Genomic DNA, 24,086 nt, shown 5'->3' on the forward strand with positions numbered 1-24,086 from the left:
TACAAAATGGCAAAATGAAGGTTTAATTTTTTTGAATTTATACATTTTAAAAATTATTTACAAACCATAGATGCTTGAATCCATGGATATGGAGGGCAGACAATAAATGGATGCACACCAATAGCACTGGGGAAGGAGCCTCTTTCCCCAAACGTCCCTAGTCTGCCAGATTCCTGGCCCCAAACTCAAACCATCACACTATCCTGGCTCTAAAGATTTCATCAGAGATTTGCCACAGGTGTCCCCTGGGACTGAGAGGGTAACCTGCCCAAGGTCCTTCCATGGACCTCCATGGCTGAATGGGCATTTGAACCCTGGTCTCCTAGAGCCCAGGACTGAAACCACCACTTTATGCCAACTCCAATATGTCAGCCCTTTCAATTTTGCCAAGAAAATCCCATTCTCAGCAGGGAGAGACACAAGGCCAGGGACCTGTCAAGGCAGTCTCTCTTTTATAGATGTACGCACCATGGGGCAGTTGTAAAAGGCAGGGGAACGGCAGCAACTTGACAGAGAACTACAGCAGTGTCAAAGAGTGTTTTGCTTTCTAACTTGACTATTCTCTTTCAAACATTTTGAATGCGCTCCCATCCCTTAAGCCACAGGTGGGCAACCTATCACCCTTCTTCAGGTCCCTCAACCCTTCCATCTCCTCCTCCCAGAAAGAGCAGATCACTGAACCAGATCACAAAACCAGCATGTCTGCTAAGACCCACTGGCTGAATGGTACTACATCAGCTGGGACCAGCAACTGGATTTAAACCCTCAGGAGAGAAGTTGCTGCTGCAGATGCAATACTCCAAGGGACATTCAAGTTGCCCGAGCCTGATCCAGCAAAGGGAGCCCAATCCACAGGTGGGAATCACAGTGCTCACTTAACAGCACAAATCGCACAAATGGGCTTATGAAATTTCTGCCCTTTTTGAAACCTGATACCCAACCAGCCTCTTCAACACTCCCCTCCCATAAATGCATTTAAGTGTCTATTTCAGTTTAAAATGGAGTATATCCAAATCCACAGCCTATAGCAGATCAGTACTTCTTGGTAAATCAGTGGAAGGCCGTTTCTCAGGAAGGGCAGAATTCATGGTGTGCTCTCAGGACCACCGCCATCCCTTCTTTCCATAGAGCTGATGCTGGAAATCTACCACATTGATAAAGGTTTAATGAAACTTTTTTTTATTGTAATCCAAAAGTAACAGAACAGGGCTGAAATGATTATTTCTGCAAGTCCTCCAGCTGATATTTATAAGCCATACCAGCCCTTATTTTTTTACTTTTCCTGACAGGCAATTTTAAAAAAAAATTACGTGTGAAATTTTTCACAGTACAGTAAACTCCACCCGAACTAATTTTAACGGTGGTTAAAAATAAGACATCCCCCCAAATAAAATTAAAATTAAAAATCCTCCAGCCTCTCCTCCCTCCCCCCCCCCAATATTACATGGTCACAACTCACAAGTCTGTACAAAATGTTCACTTTATAAAGCTCTGATGTAAAAATCAAATCAAGCAGCAATTGCGTAAGTGCAGCACAGGGCCGGTCGCGGCATCCTTTACAAGGCTCTCTCTCTCGTTGGTTTACACCGTAGCAAGAACTCACTCAAGCGCCTCTCTTCCCATCAAGTCCGTCCGCCACCGCCTCTGCCGCGCTAGACAGGGGCGGGCTTTGCTTTTTGGTCGTCCTTCTCCTTCTCCTTCTCCTTGTTCTTCTTGGACTTCTTTTTCTTGTGTTTATGCTTTTGGCTCTTCTCTGCCTCAGACTCGGTGCCGCCGGTATGTTTCTTATGCTTCTTGTGCTTTTTGTGCTTCTTGTGTTTCTTCTTCTCCTTCTTCTTCCGCTTCTTCTTGCTGTCCTCGCTGTTGGCAGAGCTGGGGCTGCTGCTGCGGCTCCGGCCTGGGCTTTCTGAGGGGCTCTGGCTCCGGCTGGGGCTGCTTGGGCTCTGGCTCCCCTCTGCCTGGGGGGCAGCCGAGGCTGACTCCGTTGCCCCAGCGGCAGCGGTGGCCTCTTTCGGCTGGTCGGTGGCCTTGCTCTTCCCCTCCTTGGCACTTCGTCCCGGGGAGTCCTCCACTTTGGCCGACACGTTACTCTCACTGTCACTTTCATTGTAGTCAGGGACAAAGGCAGCCTCGTCCGTTTCTCTTGTTGGGTCGGAAGAGAGCCGGGACGAGTGGCTGGGCGGAGGCTTTGGCTTGGCGGTGCTCTTCTCGTTCTGAGCGGCTCCTCCTGGCTCTCGCACTTCAGGCGAACTCCGATGCCGGTGCGAGGAGGGCTTATTCCCACTGGTCACCCTCTCCTTCGCACTCCACCTTTCGGATGACAGCGGCTGTTTCTCTCTCTCTTTGCCCGAGCCTCTCTCCTGGGATCTATGCTGCTCTGCCGACCACCGGGAGTCACGGGCTGCTTTGTGATCATTCAGCCTTCGTTCCCTCGGAGGGCTGTAACTCCTCCGCTTTGGATCCCAGGAGTCCTTTTTTGGCTGTTCTGTCCGTTCCTCCCTGGCTTTATTCTTCAGTCCAGAGGTGGAGGATTCTCGGGTACGGGGAGGGGAGACCTTTTTCCGTGCAAGGTCACCCCTGTCTTCCCTTCGCTTAGAACCCGAATAGTCTCTGCTACTGTCATAATCGTTCTTCTTGTCGCGATTAGGAGTGAAGTCCTTAGTGGAGGACGTGTGGGCCGAGTCGTGCCTCTCTGGAGCCCGGCTCTCTCTGGCAGAGTGAGATGAGGAGGAGGAGGAGGAGGAGGAGGCCTTTGGGTTTCCTGGTTCAGCACTGTGTTCGGGGTGTTCCTTCTCTGGCTGGGCCCCACTCTTTTTTTTCTCAGAAGAGTCTCGGTCAGATGCCACATGATCCCTGTCTTTGGATTTCCCTTTCTCGTTTGACACCGTGCTTTTGACACTTTTGGATTCCGGCTGTGAACTTTCCTTTGTGGTTTCCTTTGTGGTTTTTTGATTTTTTTCCAAAGGCTCAGAATCCTTTTCACTTTGTTTGAGGGAGTTGGGTGGCTTTGTGCTGACATTCTTGATGACGCTCGTGGGCTTCCCAACGGCAGAAGGAACCTGAGCAGGCTTTTCCTCCTCCTCCTCCGAATCAAAATCATCTTTGTCCCACTTAGACTGAGGAACCTGAATCATGATGATAACATCTTCAGCAGGGGCAGTTATGTCATTGTTGTACTCTTCCATGGTCTTGATGACAGTTCGCTTGGTGTCTAACTTATCTTCAGGCTTCCTCACAGGGCTCCCACCAGCAGAGCTTGTACTAAGGAAGGAAAGAACCAAAAAAACAGCCTGGTTGAAGTAGCTATTAACGTGGCACAATTCAGTCCCAATTCTGGATTGTGGCAATACAGCAATAGTAATAGCAAGTAAATTTCTATACTGCTTATCAGTGCACTTAAGCACTCCCTAAGCAGTTTACAGTGTATAAACTAATTGCACCCAACAAGGTGGATACTCATTTTAGTGACCTACAAAGGGATGCCAGGCTGAGTCGACCCTGTAGCCATGCCTGGTATCAAACTCACAACCTTGTGGTTTTGTGAGTGAGTACTTGCAGTACAGGCATTTAATCACTATGCCACCAGTGGTTAAAAAAAGTGTTTGTGCAAAGCTAAAAGGGCCAAAATAGCCTTTGCATATAAAACTGACAGGGCAATAGTTATTCAGCTGGAAGTTACCTGCCTCATGAAAACTAGGTCTGGGAGCTCATGCGTATGGATTCTGTCACTAGAGGGGAAAACGCCTAAGCCACTAGCCCCAATTTCTCTCACAGCTGAAGCTTTAGAGGACTAGTCCCATCTTATATGCTGCGTAACTCTCAATGGTTTTATTCAGCTCTAGATTTTAGCAAGGAATATTATTTGCTAAATAAAACAGCATTAGGATAAAATTGTACCAGTGCGAAGTTAAGGGACCATGCAACCTAAACTAACTCCCTTCCTCAAGGCTAAATTTGGGCTACCCACCAATATTCAGACCAATCCATGAAGTTTGCCTTACAGTTTGTGTCACAAGCAGCTAGTCAGCAAGTAAGGCCTTCAAAGCAAAGAAATTAAACTTCACCCCAAACTGTGTGGAGTCTGGGAGGACAAACTGAAGCCCACAGCCCAGCGTGGGTTCTTTGAGGGGATGGCTGGTCTGTATCAGAAAAAGCAGCAGGGTTTGGTCCCCAACCTGAGGGATCCAGCCCAACAGACACTAGCTGCTATTATTCTGCTTCCAAATCTGACATGGACACAAATCTAAAACGGTTTTCAATAGTAGTCAAAAGGTACCTCGTGTAATCAACTAGCGTTGAACCCGGTCCGTCTGCTGCTGCCATTTTCCTCCTCATCTTCCCTTTCGTTTTCTCTGGCTTTGCTTTGCTGGTGGTTAGCTCAGGTTTCTCAGCTGAAACGTCTTTGGGAGGAGGGATGTTTTCAGTACTGGCAATTTTTTTGCCAGTTTCTCTGTTCAGCTTAATTTTTTTTGCTGGAACAGCTGGCAAAACTGTTTTGTCCTTTTCAGGGGTGTTCTCCACTTTTTCACTTTCTGGCTCATTTTTCCCCTTTGGCAAAGGTTTAACTTCTACGGCTTCTTGTTTGGAAGTCTTTACCAATGTGGTTTCATGATCCTTCTCTCCTTTTTCCTCAACTTTCCTTTTTCTTTTCTCAGGTTTTGCATCCACAGGTTTGTTTTTGTCCAAGGGTTTCTTTGCCTTTTCCTCCTTGCCCGCTTGCTTCTCCTGCTTGACCTCCTTGGGATGTTCCTTCTTGCTCTTCTCTCCCTTCTCTCCCTTCTCCTCCTTGGCCGACCGGGTGTCCAGGTGTTCTTTGGGGCCACGGGGATGGCCCTTACGTGGGGTGCCAAGTGGCTTCTCATCTTTCTGAGAGACTGTCTTGGTGCCATCAGCCTTGGGCAACTCCTCCTTCACTTTCTTGGCAGAAGGTTCAGTCCGTGGGGATTTTTCACGGTCTGCCTCGGCTTTCTCTTGGGTTGCTTTGGGAGGCTTTGCTGAGACCTCTTTCTTGGAGGTGGTCGCAGCTGCAGCAGTGCCTTCTGTTTTTCGTTTTGCCTTTTCAGCTTTTGCCTTCGGCTTCTCTTTCTGCTCCTTGTCAGAAATGGGTTTAAAAGCAACCGAATCGGCTTCCATGGGCTCGTCCCGGACGGGGGTAGCGTCATCTCTGCTTGGAAGCACAAAGAGAGGGTCAGGTTTGCTGTCTTCCCCCGGGGGAGGATCCCTCTGCTTCCGGGAGCCTTCTAACTGGTCGGCACCAGGGAATCCTTCGCCCTCTTCCCCCTTCCTTCTCTTCCGATGCTTCTTGTGTTTATTTCCTTTGGCATCTCCTGGTGGGTTCTCAACTTCCTTCTCCTTCAGCTTGGACATGTCTTTCAAACTGTGGCCTTCTCTGACAGGCAACTTTTCAGAGTAGCTGCCGCCTATGTTTCGATTTCGATGGCCCAGCCCTACTGGATAATCATCTCTGCGACCCCGAATGTATGGGGAATTCTCTCGCCGTGGTCCGGGAGGGCCGAATCGTTCTGGGGAAAAGTTCTCTCTGTTCAGTAGAGGTCTGGGCTGGGCTCCAGGCAAAAAGCCCTTGTAATATTTCTCCCATTCTCGATAGCGAATCTCCCAGTTGTGGAATCGCTCTTTCTCATAGGGGTCTCTCATATCCACTGCTCTGCCATAGTAGGCTTTCATGTCATAAACAGGCATTTCCCGGCATCGACCAAAGTACTCCCGTTCTCCTTCTGGTTGAGCAACCGGGTGCTTGTTTGGGGACTGGCCTCTGTAAACTGGTGGAGACCTTGACCGAGAATGATATCTTCGGTAGGGTGGCGACCTTGATCTTGACCGATGGTAGCCGTGTGACCGTGACCTGGAGCGGTAATTCCGACTCTTAGCCCGGCCTCGCCGGGGGTAGGGGGGCGAGCGAGAGTAGGACCGCGAGTGGGAACGGCTGAACGACCGAGAGTACGACCGGGAACGAGATGAGCCAGATCGGGACTTTGAGTAGGTGTAGGAACTTCTTGAATAGGAAGATGCACTGTATGGCGACTTGGACCTTAGGAACGAAAAGAAGAAAAATGTGGTACATTTAATTAAGCCTCCCTGGTTTTCTACAAATTACAAGGCATTAACAGACATCCAAGAACATTCACTTGCTGCCACAAAATGCTTTGTGTGCTTCAAGACACGATAGATGACCAAAAGAACACAAGCCACACACGTACTGCGGAGACACACAATTTAGGATTTGCTCAAGCTTGGGGGAAACTTTTAGCTTTAAAAAAAGCAGCAGTAAGAACAGCTCTTCTCTCTTGTGCAACTGTCATTTCACAAATTGTTTTTAGAACTCCAAAAGTGTCAGCTACAATTGATCAATTGACCACAATGGCTTCTTTTTGGAAGAAAACATGCCATGTCCTATGGGACTAGCTCTGTGTATCCAACAGTTCTTTGTATCGTGGCCAGACATTAGGCTGCATTTTTAAAACATGTAATATGTTTGCAGAAAGCTAGACATTTACTAAAGTTTCACATTTAATCCTAAAATCAGTAACTGTTTAGTCCCTCAGGCCCAAAGCAATACTGCTTCTTTTTTAAAACCATGTTTTCTTTAAATCTGTTGACAAGTAAATTAAGCTTGTATCATTCCTCAGCATAGTATGAAAAACCCAAGATTTTGTTACCCTGGCTGCAGTCTGCACCAAGACAGAACTAAAGGTTGACTTCTGCGAGTCTGTATCCTGTGGTAGTCCAGCAAACCATAACCTAAATGTATAAAACCCTCTTATAACCAAGTTAGGCCCATAGCATAACAGTTGTACCAAGGGATGGGCAACACTCAGAATGGTGTGTGGGTGTCATATTTCCTATTGTCCCTCTCCAAATTTTGGGAACAATTAGATTGTCTCCCCCCACACCCATAACCAAGTGCATCTGCCAAAGGTTCGGAGTGCATGTGTGTGTGCCATTTTATAGTGTCTGCCTTTCTGCACCTGTCTTTTGTTCCAGGCTTTGACTGGTCTTTTCCCAAACAGGAAGTGACTGGAAAGTAAATTCCTCTTTGGGGTAAGACTTGTTCTGGGCCTTAAAAAGGTGAACCCCACCCCACACAAAAGGCTTCCCACCATGCCAAAATGGCCAGAGTACCCTACTGAGATTTTAAATGGTGCTGTTGGTCATGTTTAGGGGGAAACAATTTTAGATTGCCCCCTCACAGGAAAAGGGGCTGAGATCCTTGAGGTCCCACAGAAATTGACTTTAAGAGTTTGACACGGCCCTCAGGCCGCACCTTCCCCAGCTGTGATCCGCACCGAGTGGCAGCCATTCTCCTGCTGCTCCCTCTCTACCACACAAAAGTGTTAAAACAGAAAACCTTCCACAAGGCACAAATCTCAAGAGGGTGCCCCCAGCTACACTGCTGTGTTGGGGAGCCTTTTTTGTGGGGTGGGGTTCACCTTTGAAAGGCCCAGAACAAGCCTTACCCCAAAGAAGAACTAACTTTCCAGTCACTTCCTTTGCCTCATGCAACACACAGACGCAATAAAAGGAATTACCGGGAATAAGAACGCCTGCGTTCTTTCTGGATTTTCTTATATTCCATTAGTTCTTTAGCAAAATCATTTGTAAACTCATCGAGCTTTGACTTTTTCTTTTCCCTGTTAAAATAAGGAAATCACTGTGAGGTGAAGCAATCAGGTGAATGCCAGAGGAAGGCATTCCCGAGAACAACACCGATGTGAAAAAGGACACTGCATGCAAGTGAAAACAAACATGCACTAGAAAGCGAAACAAACAGCACGGGTTTCCAAGGGTCACAGCACTGTGTTAGAATTACAGTTTTGTGGGGTTTAAATCTCAAGGGTTATTTTTAGTGGTAGTGAAAACCAACATTTGAAATCTCACGTTATATGTCATTTTTGCTTACAGCACGCGTGTTTTCTAGCGTCGCTGCAATCCAAAATTCAACAAAACAGAAGGAGAATGAAATATAACGGAACTTCATTCAGAGCCAAATACTTACTCCTCTTTAAGTCTCCGTTGCTCCCTGTAAAACTCCTCCCTAGATAAAGGAGGTGCCTGTGTCGTTGGGATGGCATTTGAGTGAGCCGTTGGTACGGGAGTTGGCACCCAGGGTGTAGATATGTTTGCTGGAGCTGGGGGGTATCCCGGAGGTGGGACTGTGTACCCAGCAGGTGGAGGCTGACCCGGTGGAAACTGAGGAGGAAACTGCGGGGGAGGCACCCCCGGTGGCAGAGGCAGTGCGTGGGGGGGAGGAGGAGGGTACAAGGGAGGTGGAGGCACGGGCACAAAGACTGGTGTTGAGGCTGGCAGTGTTGGGGCCTGGGTCCTTTGTGTACGGTCACTATGCGGGCGTCCTCGGTTTGAACTTCTAAAGAAACCCAAAAACATGTTGTCACTGAGTGTTGTACTCACGCCCTGGTTCACAAGAGAGGAATGTGAAATGGACAGCACCCCTTGGCCCAACGGCCCATCCTGCCTCAAAGCCTATCCTGCCTAAGCTCCTCTCCCTCGGCTCAACCATTTGGCAGACACTCCCAAGAAAGGCGGCCTAAGAGCCCCAAGCCCCAAGTGCTTACCACACTTTTCACCTTCCACACTTTTAACAAATACATACTAAACCTCTGCTTCTTTAAATGGCTTCTGCAGAGCATTTCCATGCACCTAATCATTTTGCTGTAAATTTCAGCTGCATTTTTAGTGCTTCTAAGATTTTAAACATTTATGACATTGAGCTGATCTCCTGATAAACCTTGCTGGTGAGATCAGCTACTGACAGCTAAGAGCTAACTTTTCTACCCCTTCCTACAGCTAATAACTCAAAACTCTAAAGCCACTTCCAAAAATTTTAAAATTCCGCAGCAAATAAAACAGAACAATTTTGCCCAGAGACCGTTTTAATGTGTTCTTTGCTACCACAATACAGTCCACTGAAGCCCTTTCAGCAGCAATTGATGATTCCTTAAACCCCTCCCCCAAATCAGAAAGCCTCTCTAGGAATATACACACAGTGGTTTAATAAGCTTATCACATTCTAAGCTTGCTATTAAGAATAAGAAAAAATGTATTCTGGTGTTATACTTACGGGTCCCAGCCTGATCTACTGCCTGCGGATCGAACAGGGTTGGTTCTCATTGGCTGACCTACATGGGAAAAGAAAAGTTGCTTTTAATGTAGACCCAGGTCTTGTTGCATGTAAGAATGAGAAACTATGGCCTGTTACAGACTGCCAAAATAAAGCTGCTTCGGGTCTCTTTGGAGGTATGCTATTTAAATGATGCATGGGTCTTAAGAGTCCAGAGGTCGCGCCAAAGCCACACTCCATTCCTAAGCACTGGAGTGCAGCTTTGGTGCAGCTTCCGGATTCTTAGGGTACATGCATCATTTAAACAGCATACCTCCAAAGAGACCCGAAGCAGCTTTATTTTGGCAGTCTGTAACAGGCCAAAGGGATACCACTTACCCATGGAAGGTATGGAATGCCCATGAGGGCCCAGCTGCCCCGGCAAGGCAGGCTGCCCAAGCACTGGGACCTGGTAGCCCTTCAAAAAGGAAACAGAAGAGAATTAGAGGTTGCTAAGGCTGTTGCTGCTAAGATATAAAAAAGAAGTTCTGGTCTGAAACAAGGCTTACCTTCTCCTCCATCACAGTATTAATTGACAGCGAGGAAGGTGGTTTCGAGAGATCGGAAGCAGTCATTAAAGCAGCTGCTGGTCCAATGCCATCACTGTCACTGCAATGAAGGCAAACATCTAGGTTAGGTATGGTTAAGGAACAAGAATGGGCACTAGAAGCCACCCTACAGTTCTAAATTGTAGGCATATTTTATACTGAAAAGGTATCAGAGCAGGTTGAGTGTCTGAACAAAATTAACTACCTCAAGTATTAAAGGTGTTATGTGGGTGAATTTTGGAATACCACAATTGAGAGGCTGAAACATCTTTCCTGTGAGAAAGGGATTAAAGTTTAAAGAAGCATATCCACTGGAAGGGCACAGCACTGGGATTAACATGCCATTTTCCAGTGGCTGTTAATTCACCTAACATGGAGGAAGGCCTCTTCTTCTGTAGGGATCAAAAGGGGTATTAGTTTTCTCATATGGATGTGTAGGACTTTTCATTTAGTTCTTCCCACCCCTCCACCCCTAGTGGCAGCCATGAGACAAGTTTATTCATTCATCGCATTCATAAAACACCTTCGGCAACAGACAATTAAGACTCAAGGCCTGGGTAAACAGAAAGAGAACAGACAGAGCCCAACTTAGCCTCCTCTGGCAGGGAATGCCAGCGCCTGGGATCAGCCAGCGAGAAGGCTCTCTCTTGTGCCCTCATCAAATGTGCCAGTGATGATGGTGGCACCAAAAGAAGAAAATTCTTCCTCCAAGACCTTAACACTTGGGCAGGCTCACACAGGGAGACGATTTCTCAGACAGTGTAGGGCCAAGCTGTATAGGGCTTTATAGGTAATCAGCAGCACGATGAAATGTGCCTGGAAATAAACTGGCAGTCAGTGAAATTGTTTCAACTGAGGAGTTATATGTTCTCTGTAACTGTTCTACGTAGTACTGCTGGAACTTCAGGGAGCAAAGAAACAAATTAGGAAGGCTGAAGCACACACACTTCACACTTGCTCTGGTGAGCTCTGCTGCCGAAAATGACTTACCGGAAAGGTCCTTCTGGTTTGTCCATATGAAGTGCCAGGCTCATCAAGGCAGGAACTTCACTAGATGAGGTGACCACAGACTGGCTTGCTGGCAATGTGGTCGCTGCAGAAGCCGACTGGCCCGGAGGCAATGACAAGGCGAGTGATGCAGCTGGGTGGATAGGGGCAGACGTGACTGGAACTATGAGGGGGTCCTGCTGTCTGGAACCCGTGGGCCTGGGTGCCGAAGGCACACTCCGCTGGACTGCCGGTCTCGGTGGCTGGGGCTGTTTCCGCAGCCTTTTCGTGTAGCCGGTTTCATTTTTGAAGTTATTTACAGCCTGGAGAGAAGTCACGAGGCAAAAGAAGTCACACAACACAGCAAAACTGCCTTAGATAGCACCAACAAAGTTGAGCTTCAATGACCCAGACTTGGTAACTGTGCACAGGGCCTGATAAGGTTAATAAAGGTACCAAAACCTGATAGTCTGTTTGGTCTCACTATGAACTGCATTGAGGAGAGAAAAGTTTTTTGGGTGAGAGGTCACAAAGAAACCAAACTAGCCTAACCTTAGTACCCTTCCTTCAAGCTTTTGAAAAGGACTAATCCCACCCAGTGTAATAAACCAACTCAGTAAGAGCACTGAAGAAAGATGTGTTCACTCACTCGCTTACAAGCATGCATAGCTTGATAATAGACTGATGTCAACTTACCTGACGTAAAAATTTGTTGGCAATTAAAGCGTCGGGAGAAACATCTGTCTGATGACATGTTGGACAGGTATGTTCCTCTGATTCAAGCAGTGAAGTTCTGATACCTGTGAAAAGTTTTAAAACACTATGTAAAACATGCATCGCATGTACTGGGAAAACTGGAGTACATACACTAATACTTAGCCACGAATACTCCTTAAACTGCCCCATGTATGAAGGCATAAATGAGTGGCATAACTAAAAAGCCCTGACAGCCAGCTGGCACCAAAGAGCTCTATTGTCAAAGGCAGAATCTACAAATCCAATTTCAAAGTGCCCAGTTTCCCAATGCAGATGCTTACATCCCATGAAAAGCTGTTTCCTCTCCTCCAGAGAGGGGGGCATCAGGATATTACTGGAAATAAAAATCTTATTTCCTTCCACTTCTCTCCTAAAACATTAGCATGAGGCAATTTTAAAAGAAGCCCCTACTTTGTAAAGCACTACTGGTTAGATCCTTAGTAGAAGAAAGGCAAGAACTCCAACTTAGTGAGAATCAGAAGCTTAGTGTAAAATCAGGGGTGGGAGTGATGTGGCCCTCCAGATGTTGTTGACTGCAACCTGCAGCACTTCTCACCACTAGCCTACAGTGGCTAGTAGGGCTGATGGCATGTTACAGTTCAATAACCTCTGGAGGGTTTGCTCAATTCTCACTCCTGACAGAAAGGTAACTTCAGAATTGGAAGATCTAGCTGCGTTAGTCTGTAAAATCAGTATGCAAAGGGATCTTATAGCACCATGGGACCATCCACCTTCTCTTTCTTTCTCCCTGGGACCCTCCACTCCACCCCATGTATCTGAGGAAGTAGGCTGAAGTCTATGAAAGCTCATGCTATCAACCTGTTTTTTCCAGTTAGTCTCAAAGGTGCTACAAGATCGCTTTGCTTAATGAATGTAAGAGATAGTGTACGTCAAAGCCAGAGTAAAACTTTTTGGGACTGAGAATGCCGTTTAGCTCCAGCACATCCAGTTTGTTCTTGTCTTTCTAAACAAGCAGTGACACAGACTAGGAGTAAGCTAGTAACCAAGAGGCAGAAAGCCAGGCCAAACATTCTATTTTCAATTCATCCATAGGCAGGGAAACCCAATTGGTCCTTTTTTCTGTCACTGGGTTTGAATAACATCAACCGATCGAACTCACATTCATCACAATAGCTGTTGCCGCAGCAGGGAATGACGACAGCATCAGTCATAATGTCTTTGCAGATCAGACACAAGAGCTCATCCGGTATAGGGTCATCTTCTTCTGAGGAAGAGGACGGCTCCTCTGGTAGAAAAGGGGGCTTCTCTTTCTTCCCTATAGCATAAGCCTCACTGAAAGAAAAGGATTTCACTAAATCCCTGCTTCTGAAAGGTAGAATGGTGTAATGACATTACGCGTCACCCCACTTGTTTAATAGGAAGTGTTTATGGTTTGAAAAATTGGCTTTCCTGTCCAGATTAGATGTTCTTAATTGCCATCAAGTTGGCTTTGACTTATGGCCAACCTCTATATGAGAGACTTCCAAGGGCCCTTCCTGGTCATCCACAGCCAATTCAGATCTTGCAAACTCAGGGGAGCAGCCTTTGTGGCTTCCTTGATGGAGTCAAGGTACGATACATTACCCAACTGTAATGCAATCTCCCCCTTTTTCTACTGCCATCCACCTTACAAAGGATCAATGGGTTTCCTAATGAGTCATATGATACAGCAGTTTTGCTCAGACTAAAGGTCTGCCCCAAATCAATAAATTTGTTTTAAATTGACTTTAAAAAAACAACAACAACCATGTTCTACTTCATCTTCTGTTGATGGAAACAAGGCATGTTCAAATGAATGGTGAAACCCATGAACAGCAGTAGTCAATGGGAAGATTCTGCGGCAGCAGAACAACAGCACACATGCTGAGAGGGAGACTAGATAGGCCTCCTGTGGCAGGGAATTCCATAAGGCAGGCATCACTACACAGGCCTGTCTCTGACCCTTGTCATACTTCAGTCAGCAAGTGCAACTAGGTAGGAACACAAGAAGTGTGCTGAAGAACACATGGGGTGTACTGATGGAAGGCATCTGTCTTAGGATATCAGGTGCCAAATGGTTCCGGACTTTAAAAATATATGAACCAGCATCTTATCTTGAGCACAAAGAGGGAACTGATTCAGACTGATCAATGCAACAGGAATATGTACTGGCTGAACAAAGTACATGGGCGAAGTTTTAACTACTGACATGTTAATAACTAAGCAACCTAGTAATGTGGGATATGAAGAGTGACTTGCTGCATATCCTCACGAATTTGCTAACCTATTCTTATTGCAACCACATTTTGAAAACTGCTGTTCATGTTAGATCCCCCAGTGCCATGCCCCAGAGCTTGACAGACCTTTATACTTACGCATCAATCGTTGGGATGGCGTATTTTCCTGTGTTGGTGAGCATGGCACCCTTGGTATTAGGGTCTTGCACCTCCATCATGAAACTTCGGGGAATTCCTGTGCTCTTTTTAATCCTGGGAACAGACTCAAAGTTTTTGTCCTATTGAAGGGGAAGAAAAATCACAAACATCTTTCTAAGAGGATCTTCTAGCAACTCCTTAGATCAACCCCATCAAATTTAGCTGGGCTGCTTTGAAGGTGTAACCCTTTTCATGCATTTCACATCAATGTATTAAGTACTTCAGCTTAAAAAAAACTGTTTAAGACAGTTCATTTCTTAATCGGGAGATAAAACAGCAAACTAAAAAAATTCTACTGCTCTCCGAATGACAGAGAGGCCAACTACCACTAAAAGCTCAATTTCAGACCCAGTAGAGTTTTGCATTAGCAGTCCGTATTGAATAAGCAGCCCTCCCTCGCCAGCCTTTTTCTCACTTCACTGGAAATCAGCAGTACATACAAAGAGACACTACCAAATGGATCAGCTACTCTAGTTGTACAATAAAAACACCCCTGAAGAAGAGAGCAAAGAAATTTAAACATGTTATCCTAAACCTGGCCGGGAATGCTAATAAAATAACTTTACTCAGAAGGATCCCCCTTCCCCCAAATACAAGGAACAGAACTTTAGACTTCTTGATACAAGTTATATTCATCTTGGAAATGCAGACAAACAATATCAACAAACAAACAGGCATTATTTCTATGCCAGGCCCTTACCCCGTTGGTTGGGCAGATCTTTATATAATGACCAGGTTTTCCACAACGAAAGCAAGTATATGTTGGCGGAGGTGGTCCCAGGGGTTTCTTCATGTAACTAAAAAGGCGTAAGAAGAGAAGTGTGCATCTTTGCATAGTTGTTTTTCAAAAATAAAAATGGAAGTAAATATGTTAATTATTCCAAAGTTAGCTGTTTTGTTTTGTTTTGGTGTGTGGTGAGATGTAGACTTACTTGATAGGATCATATTCGTGGCCAGACTGTGACATCATAGCTTTAATTTTATCTTCTTCAGAAGCATTGGCTTCAGCCAGATTGGCGGTCTGTTCAATAGGTAATCATTTGACACACACATTAGAAACACAATTAAGTCCATCCAGTCAAAGACAAACACCACTCATTCAATCCTGTAAAGAGCAGCACAAAGCTAACTGAAGTCGCCTCAAAAACAGCTCAAGATTGTCCTGAAGATGTTCCAGGGAGTCCTTATGCCATGACATGATGTTTATGTGCCTCTTAGCCTAGCCTGAAAAAAGGAAGATGCAAAAACCCTTCTTTGCTGGGGTATTCTAAACCTGAGGCTCTGTTTGTATCTTACATAATGGCTTGTGTAACTGCTCCAGTTTCCAATGATAAATTTAAGTGGTCTGGAGTTAAGTGTTTTGAAATATACCTTCTGTGAAGCTACAGATGGAAAAGCACAGGGCTGCAAGATGCTTTGTCTGTAAAATGGTAGTGGTGCTGTTTGTGAGTGCTTCCATTCGCGTCTGGGCTAGGTGTTATTTGCACTTAAGTCCACCTAGACCGACTTAGGAAATGACTTTGCTCTTCCACGTCATGCATCCTTAAATGTCGGAGTGCAAGTGAATGTCTCCAAAAGCCCCGACGCAAGTCAGATGCGCAACTTTCAAGATGACAGTCCCTTTAAGAGACCAGCCACAGGTGTGAGCCTCCCCTGCGGAGCTAACAGTTCTAGAAGCCTGGCACCTGTTAGGATGATTCATCATGCCCTAAATACAGATACAAGCAAAGTCTAACTAAGGGTCTTGCTTACTAACTGTTCAGAAATTCAGGCACCTAACATTCAAATCAGGCATACACACTTTTTTTTTTAAACATTCATTCACAAAAGCAAACAGCTAGTTTCAACATTTTATTAAACAGTTGATTAAGATACATAACTTTTCTTAACAATCCAGATTAACAACTATGAAATTGTTCACATTTACAGAGAACTATTTTACAAATACTTAGCTAATTTGTTTGAACCCAAACAGTTTTACAGAACACATTCAATAGCACAAAACGTTAGTAGGAATAGACCAAAATTCAAATATGGCATTTAATATACAATAGGAATAAAAGAGAAAACTGTCAAAACATATTTCCTCTATGCAAAAACTGTCTGCATTTAAGAGGCTGAAATAAGTAACAGTTTTGAACTGCTTTATATTATGAAATACTTTGCATATGTCAGAAATACTTAGGTTCGCTCTGAAACTTAAAACTGTACACCTCTTGGACATTTTGTTCACATTTCAGAAAAATAACTTGACATGAGCTTACAGAACCAAGGACAAATTTAAGGACAGCACTAATGGAAACCAAACTTTGACTAACTTGCTTAACTAAAATTTCGTATTTGCAAATGCATTGTCAGATTTCCCAACTTGGCTATAAAAAAGTAACTCATCTCCATTCACAAGAGAAACACAAATGAACCATTAGGCAGTACTGCTTCTGATTCAAAATTATAAAGAGCAGTTGTTTATGTGGATGATGGGTGTTGTCACTAGTGCTTTCCCAGACAAAGTTACACATTATTGAGCAGAAAATGCAAGCAGTTTAATAGCAAAACAAGGCAGATACAACAGTTTCAGAAGGTCACATTTGCCAATATGCCACTCATACACATTGGTATATTCCTATAAATACATTTATTACACAGTCTGTGTTCAAACAAATTAGTAGCATAGCTATTGCCCACTACAGACACTACAAGTGTACATCAAATTATTGTATGCATGTTGTTGTTCTATCACTGGCTATGAGTGAAGAATCCCAAAACAAGCATGTACATTGTCCATGTGATAGGGAAATAACTTCTATTTTGGCTGTTGCACACAGCAATTCTGGGAGTCCATATATAGGATTAAAAAAAATCTTCTTTAAAACTGTGCTATTTTTTCCAATGCAAAATTAACGTATGAAAGAAACGATAAAAGAGCTTCAGAAGTGGTTCTTCTTTGTGTCTTGAAGATGAGTAAAACTGCAACATTATGTTGAGGCTGATAAGGTACTCCCCTTCTATCTTCCCATACTGGGAACTACTCTTTACAGGATAGTTTATCAATAAATATACACACATTTTCAATATTTAGGCACAGTATTTCTCACTAAAACTTTCTGAAACAGTGACAGAAATTAACCAGGTAAGAGATCACAGTATAAAAACATTCAAAATACCAAGCAAGCAACAATTCATTTGGCTATATTTCACAAGAATATATATATATATAGTATATAGTATATATACCTTTGTAAGCTGGGCCAGAGAAATAGATGCAGAAGAGTCATCAATCTGTTCATAAAAAATTAAACACACATTCAAGTTCCACAATCAAAATGCAGCCAACAAATTTAGCCTCTACTGCAGTCTTAAGAGCTAGCCTGAACTGGTCCCTCACAGAATGAATGGCCTTTCCCCAAAACACTGCAACCTTCGGCCAAACCATGCCATTGCCCGTAAAGGTTTTGCTTTCAGATATATATGTAAGATTCGACTCCACAGAGGGGAATCACAACAGCAGAATTGCTCAAGAGAAGACGTCCATCCGAGTTTACGTTCTGCCATCAACAAAATAAACAAGGCTACATTTTCTTAAAGTAAAAGAAATGTTGTTTTCTGTAGCTAAAAACCCTCCGTTCTTTTTATAAGAGAATGCTGTTAGGCAAGTGGATTTCACAAAATATGCAACGTGGGGTGAGGAACCTTTCTTACAGCTGAAAGTTGTCTTTTACTTTAGAACAGATAAAATCTAAAATCTGGTACATTTGGGGTTCTGGGAAACAGCAGTAAAAACCCGTAGGGCACTGACAGTGTTAGGGTACGGATGAAATATGCTGTACTAGGAAATGGGAAAATCAAGTGCTTATAGTGAAGACTTGTGAAATGATGGAAATTAAGAAGACGTGTGTATCTTCTAACAAGGATCATTGCATTGAAGAAGTACACAGCTATGGGGGGCCCTTCATTTATTTATTTATGATATTAGGAAACTCATGTCATATCTGAATTAGGAGATGCAACTCTTTTTTTTAAGTATTCCTTACAAGCCATCAGGAAATATTTAGAGGGTCAAGACTCTTCCCTCCCAGGGCTGAACTACAGATTTCATCAGATCCTGCCACAAGGGCCAGTCACAGCCAGGAAACCCTTCAATTGCACTTATATGTCCACTTTGAGGATGCTGCTTTGCAATTTCTAAGATTACAATGGGGATGCCACCAGTATTAAAAGTGGATTATTAAGCCAAGTGCCTACCTTTCACATTACCAACCACTTTACCAGGGGCGGGAATCATACAGTCCTCCCAATGTGGTTGGACTGTAACTCCCAGCATTCCTTGCCACTGACTATAATGGCCAGGAGGGTTGCAGGCCAGTAATATCTGGAGGACTGCAGGATTCCCACAGGCTCCTGCTTTAGAACAAAGGAATTCCCATGAAGCAGGCCATAACCATGAGGCAGTCTAACACAAAGAATAGGCCCCTGCTCCTTGCCTAAGAAGCAGATGTGGGGCAAGTTGGTTTAATGGCTGATCTCATGGAGCCTGGGCCTCCAAGCCAGAGCCCATGCAGCCCTGCACTGTTCAACAAACAAAAGCGTGCTCATGTCTCTGCTCTTCAGCCCTAAAGGAAGAAAGTCTCCCCTTCAGATACCCAACATGGGGCTTGGGAGCACAAAAGCCTGGCACCATGTTTGTCTACCCAATCTCTGAGTAGCTGGGATCTCAAGAAAACATCTAACACATTGAACAGTGCAGAATGGGCTTTGCAACCTATATAAAACTGGCACTCCTGGAGGTTTTTTCTGTCCAAAAGAAAAAAGACAGCCCAGGGAGTCCGGAGGCTGATAAATCTTTCCCGAAGGGACAGATATGCCTAAGGTTGCACTCTGACAACCCCTGTCTAAATTACTACTTTCTGCAACATATCATAACACAACCAATCATCTGGTCTTCTGCTGACTTGCAACAAAGTCCCTGAGTAAGAAAGACAAATGTATGTTTGGATAACTAAAGATCCAATGTGAAGTCGAAGGCTTTCATGGCCAGCTTGAATAGTTTTTTTGTGGGTTTTTCAGGCTCTGTGGCCATGCTCTAGAAGAGTTTATTACTGACCTTTCACCAGCGTCTGTGACTGGCATCTTCAGAGAATATCATTCTCTGAATCCACATAGCCCAAAAAACCGTGGATGCCAGCCATGAAAGCCTTCGACTTCACAGAGACAATTTTGAACTGATACCCCTAATTATTCAATCATCTGGAAGAATTCTAAGCTGGAAAAACCACAGTGCAGGATACATGTTCATTACTCAAATTCATCAGAAGACCTTGACAGCGCGAATATCCATGCTAATGAGAAGTTTTATTTTTTGTGTCCACTGAGTAATAACATTTTAAAGTGAGTTTCTGGAAGGAGCCATGCAGTAGCTTGGAAGAATTATAGAACACTATATACAGACATAGGGGCTAAACAGACTGGCATTATACACCAATCATCCCCACACCAGCATTACGCTGTGCACCCAACCACATTGCGGGGGTGGTGGTGGTGTCCACAGCGCTCTGTTAGCACAGTGTTTAAACGTGTTTGCGCCAAAGCCGCAGCAGCAAGGGCAACTTTTTGCCGGCTCTAAAAGGAGCAGCATTTTGCCATTGCTTTTAGCGACAGCAAACTGTCAGATTGGGGCCACAGCCTGTAGTTGCCACGGCACCAATCCAGTGCTGAAAGAGGTGGCAGCAGGCCGCTCCAAAGGGGCGGTTTGTTTAGCCCCATAGTCTTCCAGAAGTGCCCTTTAAAACCTTTGTTTTCAGATGGAGTTCATAAGCCATGGTAATACATGAATGGAAGAATGGGGCAGTTAACAGCTTGTTGTTAACTTATTATTGAGTAGTGCAGCCAAACAAGGCAAGATACCTAACATAGCACCATGAGCACAATGGTACAGGTTTGTCATAAAAAGAATCCACAAAGCCACAAAACACTGATTTGCATGGCACATCCACACTCAGTTGGAGCGCATGAACTGACCTTTCTGCTAATTTCAAACATTCCTGGGCCCCAACTTCAAACTTCTAATTGATCTGAATGACTAGGTGTACAGGAATTTCTCAGCCTTGGCTACAAAGATTCAACTACACATGGGATTGTTAAATGAATGATACACACAAAGCAACTGAAAAAAGGTAATATCTACTCCATGACACACATCCTGCATATTCAACAGCCACTGAGACATTATGTTTTTGAAAATTAGAAAACTTGCCTAAAGAAACTGGAGAGAGAGGGAAGAAAGTAGTTAATGAAAGGGAGCCCAGGCCAGAAATCAAGGCCACTCCTACAAATGAATTAGTTAAAATGCTTCTCCTAGATTAGGCAAGATTTCAGTTCCAGTCTGGCAGAGAACTATCATTTCAAACATGAGAAGGAAAGTTTTGAGGTTAAGTGATAACCAAAACAACCATACGTATGCTTGAGGATAACACACAAAACATACCACATGGGGCAGGAGGCAGATAAGCCAAGAACAGGGATTCACATATTTAGGCAGGAGTCAGTAGGCAGAACTGACTACGGCTCACTGACGATCCTTCCATATTCCTGTCTGCTGGTTGTTAACAGCGATGAAAAGGGACTTCTTATCCAACTGGCCTTTAAAGAAGACAGAAGCAGTGCCCACCTCTCAAAGGCGAAAGAGAGATATCCCCAACTGTCCAACATATGATGGTGATAGTGGGTCTTATGACACAGAAGTCTATCTTCTTCAAAGTCCAGTACAGTGATAAAAGCATGCATGCTGGACATCCTCTTTCTAGGCATCAAGGGGCATTTGGTCTTGGAAAATGAATCTGTAGAGGTTTTGCAAAGAACATCAGCAGAGCAGCACCCATGCAGAAAAAGCATTCCCTTACTGGACATTAAAAGGAGCAGCCCTGTGTCACCTGGAGGTCTAATGACTAATCTTGTGTTTATACCCTGACAGCTCAATGTTTTACTTGGATTCTACAGGACTGTAACCTTCCTTCCATCCTTCATCTAATCTAAATCAGCCCAACCAGTAGCCTCCAAGAACTGGCCCTCTACATCTTAGATCATGTTGGGGAGCATCAAAGTCTCCTCCTCACTGTCCAGAAGAAATTCCCAGTAACAACCCTGCCCCCCCCCCCATGAAACCAACCAACCAAAAGCAAAAAAACCCTGCTTCATGCACCGAGCTTGTGCCACAAGAAGGAGTTCCACCAAGTTCTCACTGGATGTGGCATATCTGGGTGTGTCGGCACACAGTAGGTGGAAAGATTTTCCTTGGCTCAATTAAGAACATCTAAGAGAGCTCTGCTAGCTTTTCAGCAAGCTTGACACAGCCACACACATTCCAGCCAAGCAAGTAGTAAATAAAGGCCTCCTGGTTGACTAAGCAGCAAGGTTCTCCAAAGTGTCCAAGCACTTGCTGTATTTGTATACTTGGGTAGCCAGACTAGGAAATGTGAATGGGCTAAGAAGTGTTCTGAGCCATTTGCAGTCTGTTTATATGCATGCAAACAGAGAAGGGACTGCTAATGAAATAATAAATGAAGCTGCCATTGCTCAATTTAACTTTAAAAAACCCATCATTTTTATTATGGTTTGGGGTTCCTTCAATCAGAAGTAACTTTTATCAGAGGCAGGCTATGATTTTTAAAAGGGTATACAGAATTAAGCACAGCACCACCAATATTTTCTCACTGTTGGTCAAGTCCTCCAAAATTGCAATCTAGCAGTAGGAGGCCACATGCTTAATTCTAAGAAAAAGTAAACCAGTCACACTTAACAAAGACACAAGAAGATATGTAAAGTTATAGTTTTGAATACGGATTAAGTCTATTTTTGAGTATCTCATATTAAGCTAAACCGTTCTGGAAAGTATACAGAAAAAGCATGTTCCTATGAGTTAAAATTAGAGAGCTTGAATGAAAGAGAAAAGCTAATGCCGAAAGTATCCAACTTATGAGTCTATTCAATGGCAAAATAAAGTGTAAGGACTTTGGGGTGGCCAGGGAGGGAGCAAAGAAGCAAACAGAGCTGTCCTTAACTGGATTTTTCAGAGAGCTGGTAAGACAAAGATCTGGGTGGTTAGGCCTAAATGTCTCACGTATGTTGTCCATTATGAATAATTTAAACATGTTTGTTCACAGAAAAAATGGAAGGAACAACAGAGCCCCAGGACAGCTGTGCATGTTCTAGCAGGCCCTCTCTTCATGGAGGTCATGTGAATATAGTTCGATATCTAGATGTATATTTAGCTGCGCAAAAATGCCCTTGGCACTTTGGATCATGTATCTGAACCCCAAGTTAAGAGAGGGGAAATTTTTAGCAATAATGTGGTTTTTGATTACATTTTAAAAACCAAGCAGGAAAATATTAAGAACGAAAGCTACAATATGATAGTGGCAAAAAAAAGGATACACTCCAAACGTTTTTTTATTTCAAGAAAACCAAAAGCACACAACAACCTATACAAACATACAACTACCAACTAGACACACAGATGTAGAACAAGTTAATCACTTTCAGTAATGCAAACCCCAATTTACATGATCGATAAATGATCATACAGTATCTGTACAACACAGAGTCATACAGGAAATAATCTAGCAAGCAATATGCAATACAGTGTGTCACTTGGCACAAGTGTCATTATCCACATTAAAATGATCTGCATTGCTCATTTTACTATTGTGAATCAAATACAATATCATTACAGTATCAAGGCTTCTGTGGGAAATTAATTTTAAAAAATGTATTTAGGAAGGTAGTTTAATGCCACATTATGGTTTTAAAATTAAGCACAATGTGTAGAAGAAAAAAGTGTGAGGTTGTGTTTTTACATACTGCTTTTGAAGGTCCACTCACTGGTTCAGTTCGACTTCTAGAAAGTGAAAATAAGAGAATGTCAGAAAGATGGCAATGCATTTGGCTTAAAAGAGAAAAAGCCACCACCAAGGACACCAGCAGTGCATAGGTATAGTTGGTAAAGAAATCATCACCACTTGTAAAATTAGATAAACTGAGGCCCTAATCCTGCAGATATGAGCTTCCATGACTTACAACACACCACTTTCAACTTTAACATTGCATTTTACTTTTGTGTATTTTGTATACTCCATGGTTCACGATGGTTGCAAAGCACTTTGAAATCTTGGTTGTTGTTTTTTTAAATATATATACACACACACACACACACACATATATAAATATGTAACAGTCTGAACATGCACAGGTTTATACAAAGAGGCCAAGCCCCCACACCGTAAACAAGGAAACCAGCCTGGCCAGGAAGCAACCCAGCAGCGCAGGCTTCGTTGTCAAAAGCATCACCTGAAAGGCGTTTCTAGGGTTCTGGGTAATTTGTGAGTTCTGTGATAAAGAAAAAAGGTCATATTTACTTAAGTTAATTTTAGAGAAATCTTCAATGTTTTCTATTTTAGAATTGTATATTTCCTATGAAATTGCTGGCTTACTAAATACAGGAGATTCCTACAGCTAGGTTTCTGGAGCAACCAACATTGCTGCCAGAGAATGGGGGCCATCAAGCATCACAGTCTGTGGTACTGACAGCTACTGGAGGATCTGGATTTGTGGTCTCGTTAATCTTGGAAGCTAAAGCAGGGTTAGCCCTGGTTAGTACCTGGACGGTAGACCACCAATGAACTGGCAAAACCACCTTGCCTAAGAAAACCTTCTGAAATTCAAGAGGCCACCATAAATTGACAGGTGATTTGAAGGCACAAGCACACATATGCATACACAAAGATTTCTAGCATGGACTTACAATGCCAGCAATTTACATACATAGCTATAAAATGCACTGAATAAACATAATATTTTCAAAGTAAATTTCAAATGGGGGGATGGAGTAAGCACACACACACACACCCATTCGGACCCCTAATATTCAAAAGCCTAATATCCCATTGTTTGTGCCAACTGGAGTACAACCACAGAGCCAAAAGAATGTATGTAAGTGTTACTGTACCAAATTCCCACTGGGTCAATGGGTCTACCTTAGCTGGGACTAACAATTTGACTGAGGTCAAACACTCAAGCTTATAAAACAAGAAACAACTGCCCCAGCACCACAGCAGTCTCTATGAGATGACTGCAACCATGGCTGGGCTCCTGTGGAATTGGTGGGGAACGACAGATAAATGTTTATTTCTAAATGTTGCCCTTTTTCATGCACTGGGCCCAGCAGGGAAAGTAAGGGCCCCAAAGATGAAATTA

General features: G+C 43.8%; 1 protein-coding gene across 7 annotated transcripts in view; it reads right to left on the reverse strand.

Moving 5' to 3' along the window:
* The window catches only part of RBBP6 (RB binding protein 6, ubiquitin ligase), a 32,731-nt gene continuing 8,645 nt past the window's right edge, over window positions 1-24,086 (reverse strand). Inside the window, exons 3-18 of one of the 7 annotated variants that reach the window (XM_089540597.1) lie at window positions 23,181-23,219; window positions 22,695-22,731; window positions 17,076-17,120; window positions 14,774-14,862; window positions 14,542-14,638; window positions 13,782-13,921; window positions 12,548-12,720; window positions 11,368-11,471; window positions 10,675-10,994; window positions 9,646-9,745; window positions 9,476-9,554; window positions 9,098-9,155; window positions 8,015-8,383; window positions 7,548-7,649; window positions 4,277-6,049; window positions 1-3,261 (exon numbers count right to left, since the gene is read on the reverse strand). In XM_089540597.1, the coding sequence (XP_089396723.1) occupies window positions 1,653-3,261; window positions 4,277-6,049; window positions 7,548-7,649; window positions 8,015-8,383; window positions 9,098-9,155; window positions 9,476-9,554; window positions 9,646-9,745; window positions 10,675-10,994; window positions 11,368-11,471; window positions 12,548-12,720; window positions 13,782-13,921; window positions 14,542-14,638; window positions 14,774-14,862; window positions 17,076-17,120; window positions 22,695-22,731; window positions 23,181-23,219 (5,134 nt within the window). In that variant the 3' untranslated portion in view covers window positions 1-1,652. Of the gene's footprint in view, window positions 3,262-4,276; window positions 6,050-7,547; window positions 7,650-8,014; window positions 8,384-9,097; window positions 9,156-9,475; window positions 9,555-9,645; window positions 9,746-10,674; window positions 10,995-11,367; window positions 11,472-12,547; window positions 12,721-13,781; window positions 13,922-14,541; window positions 14,639-14,773; window positions 14,863-17,075; window positions 22,600-22,694; window positions 22,732-23,180; window positions 23,220-24,086 lie in introns of those variants that run through there. The other 6 variants (XM_089540591.1, XM_089540592.1, XM_089540593.1 and 3 more) reach the window with 6 other exon arrangements.

Source organism: Sceloporus occidentalis, unplaced genomic scaffold (genome assembly GCF_023333645.1).
Source record: "Sceloporus occidentalis isolate IW3139 unplaced genomic scaffold, rSceOcc1.0.p SCAF_10, whole genome shotgun sequence".
NCBI classification, from domain to species: domain Eukaryota; kingdom Metazoa; phylum Chordata; class Lepidosauria; order Squamata; family Phrynosomatidae; genus Sceloporus; species Sceloporus occidentalis.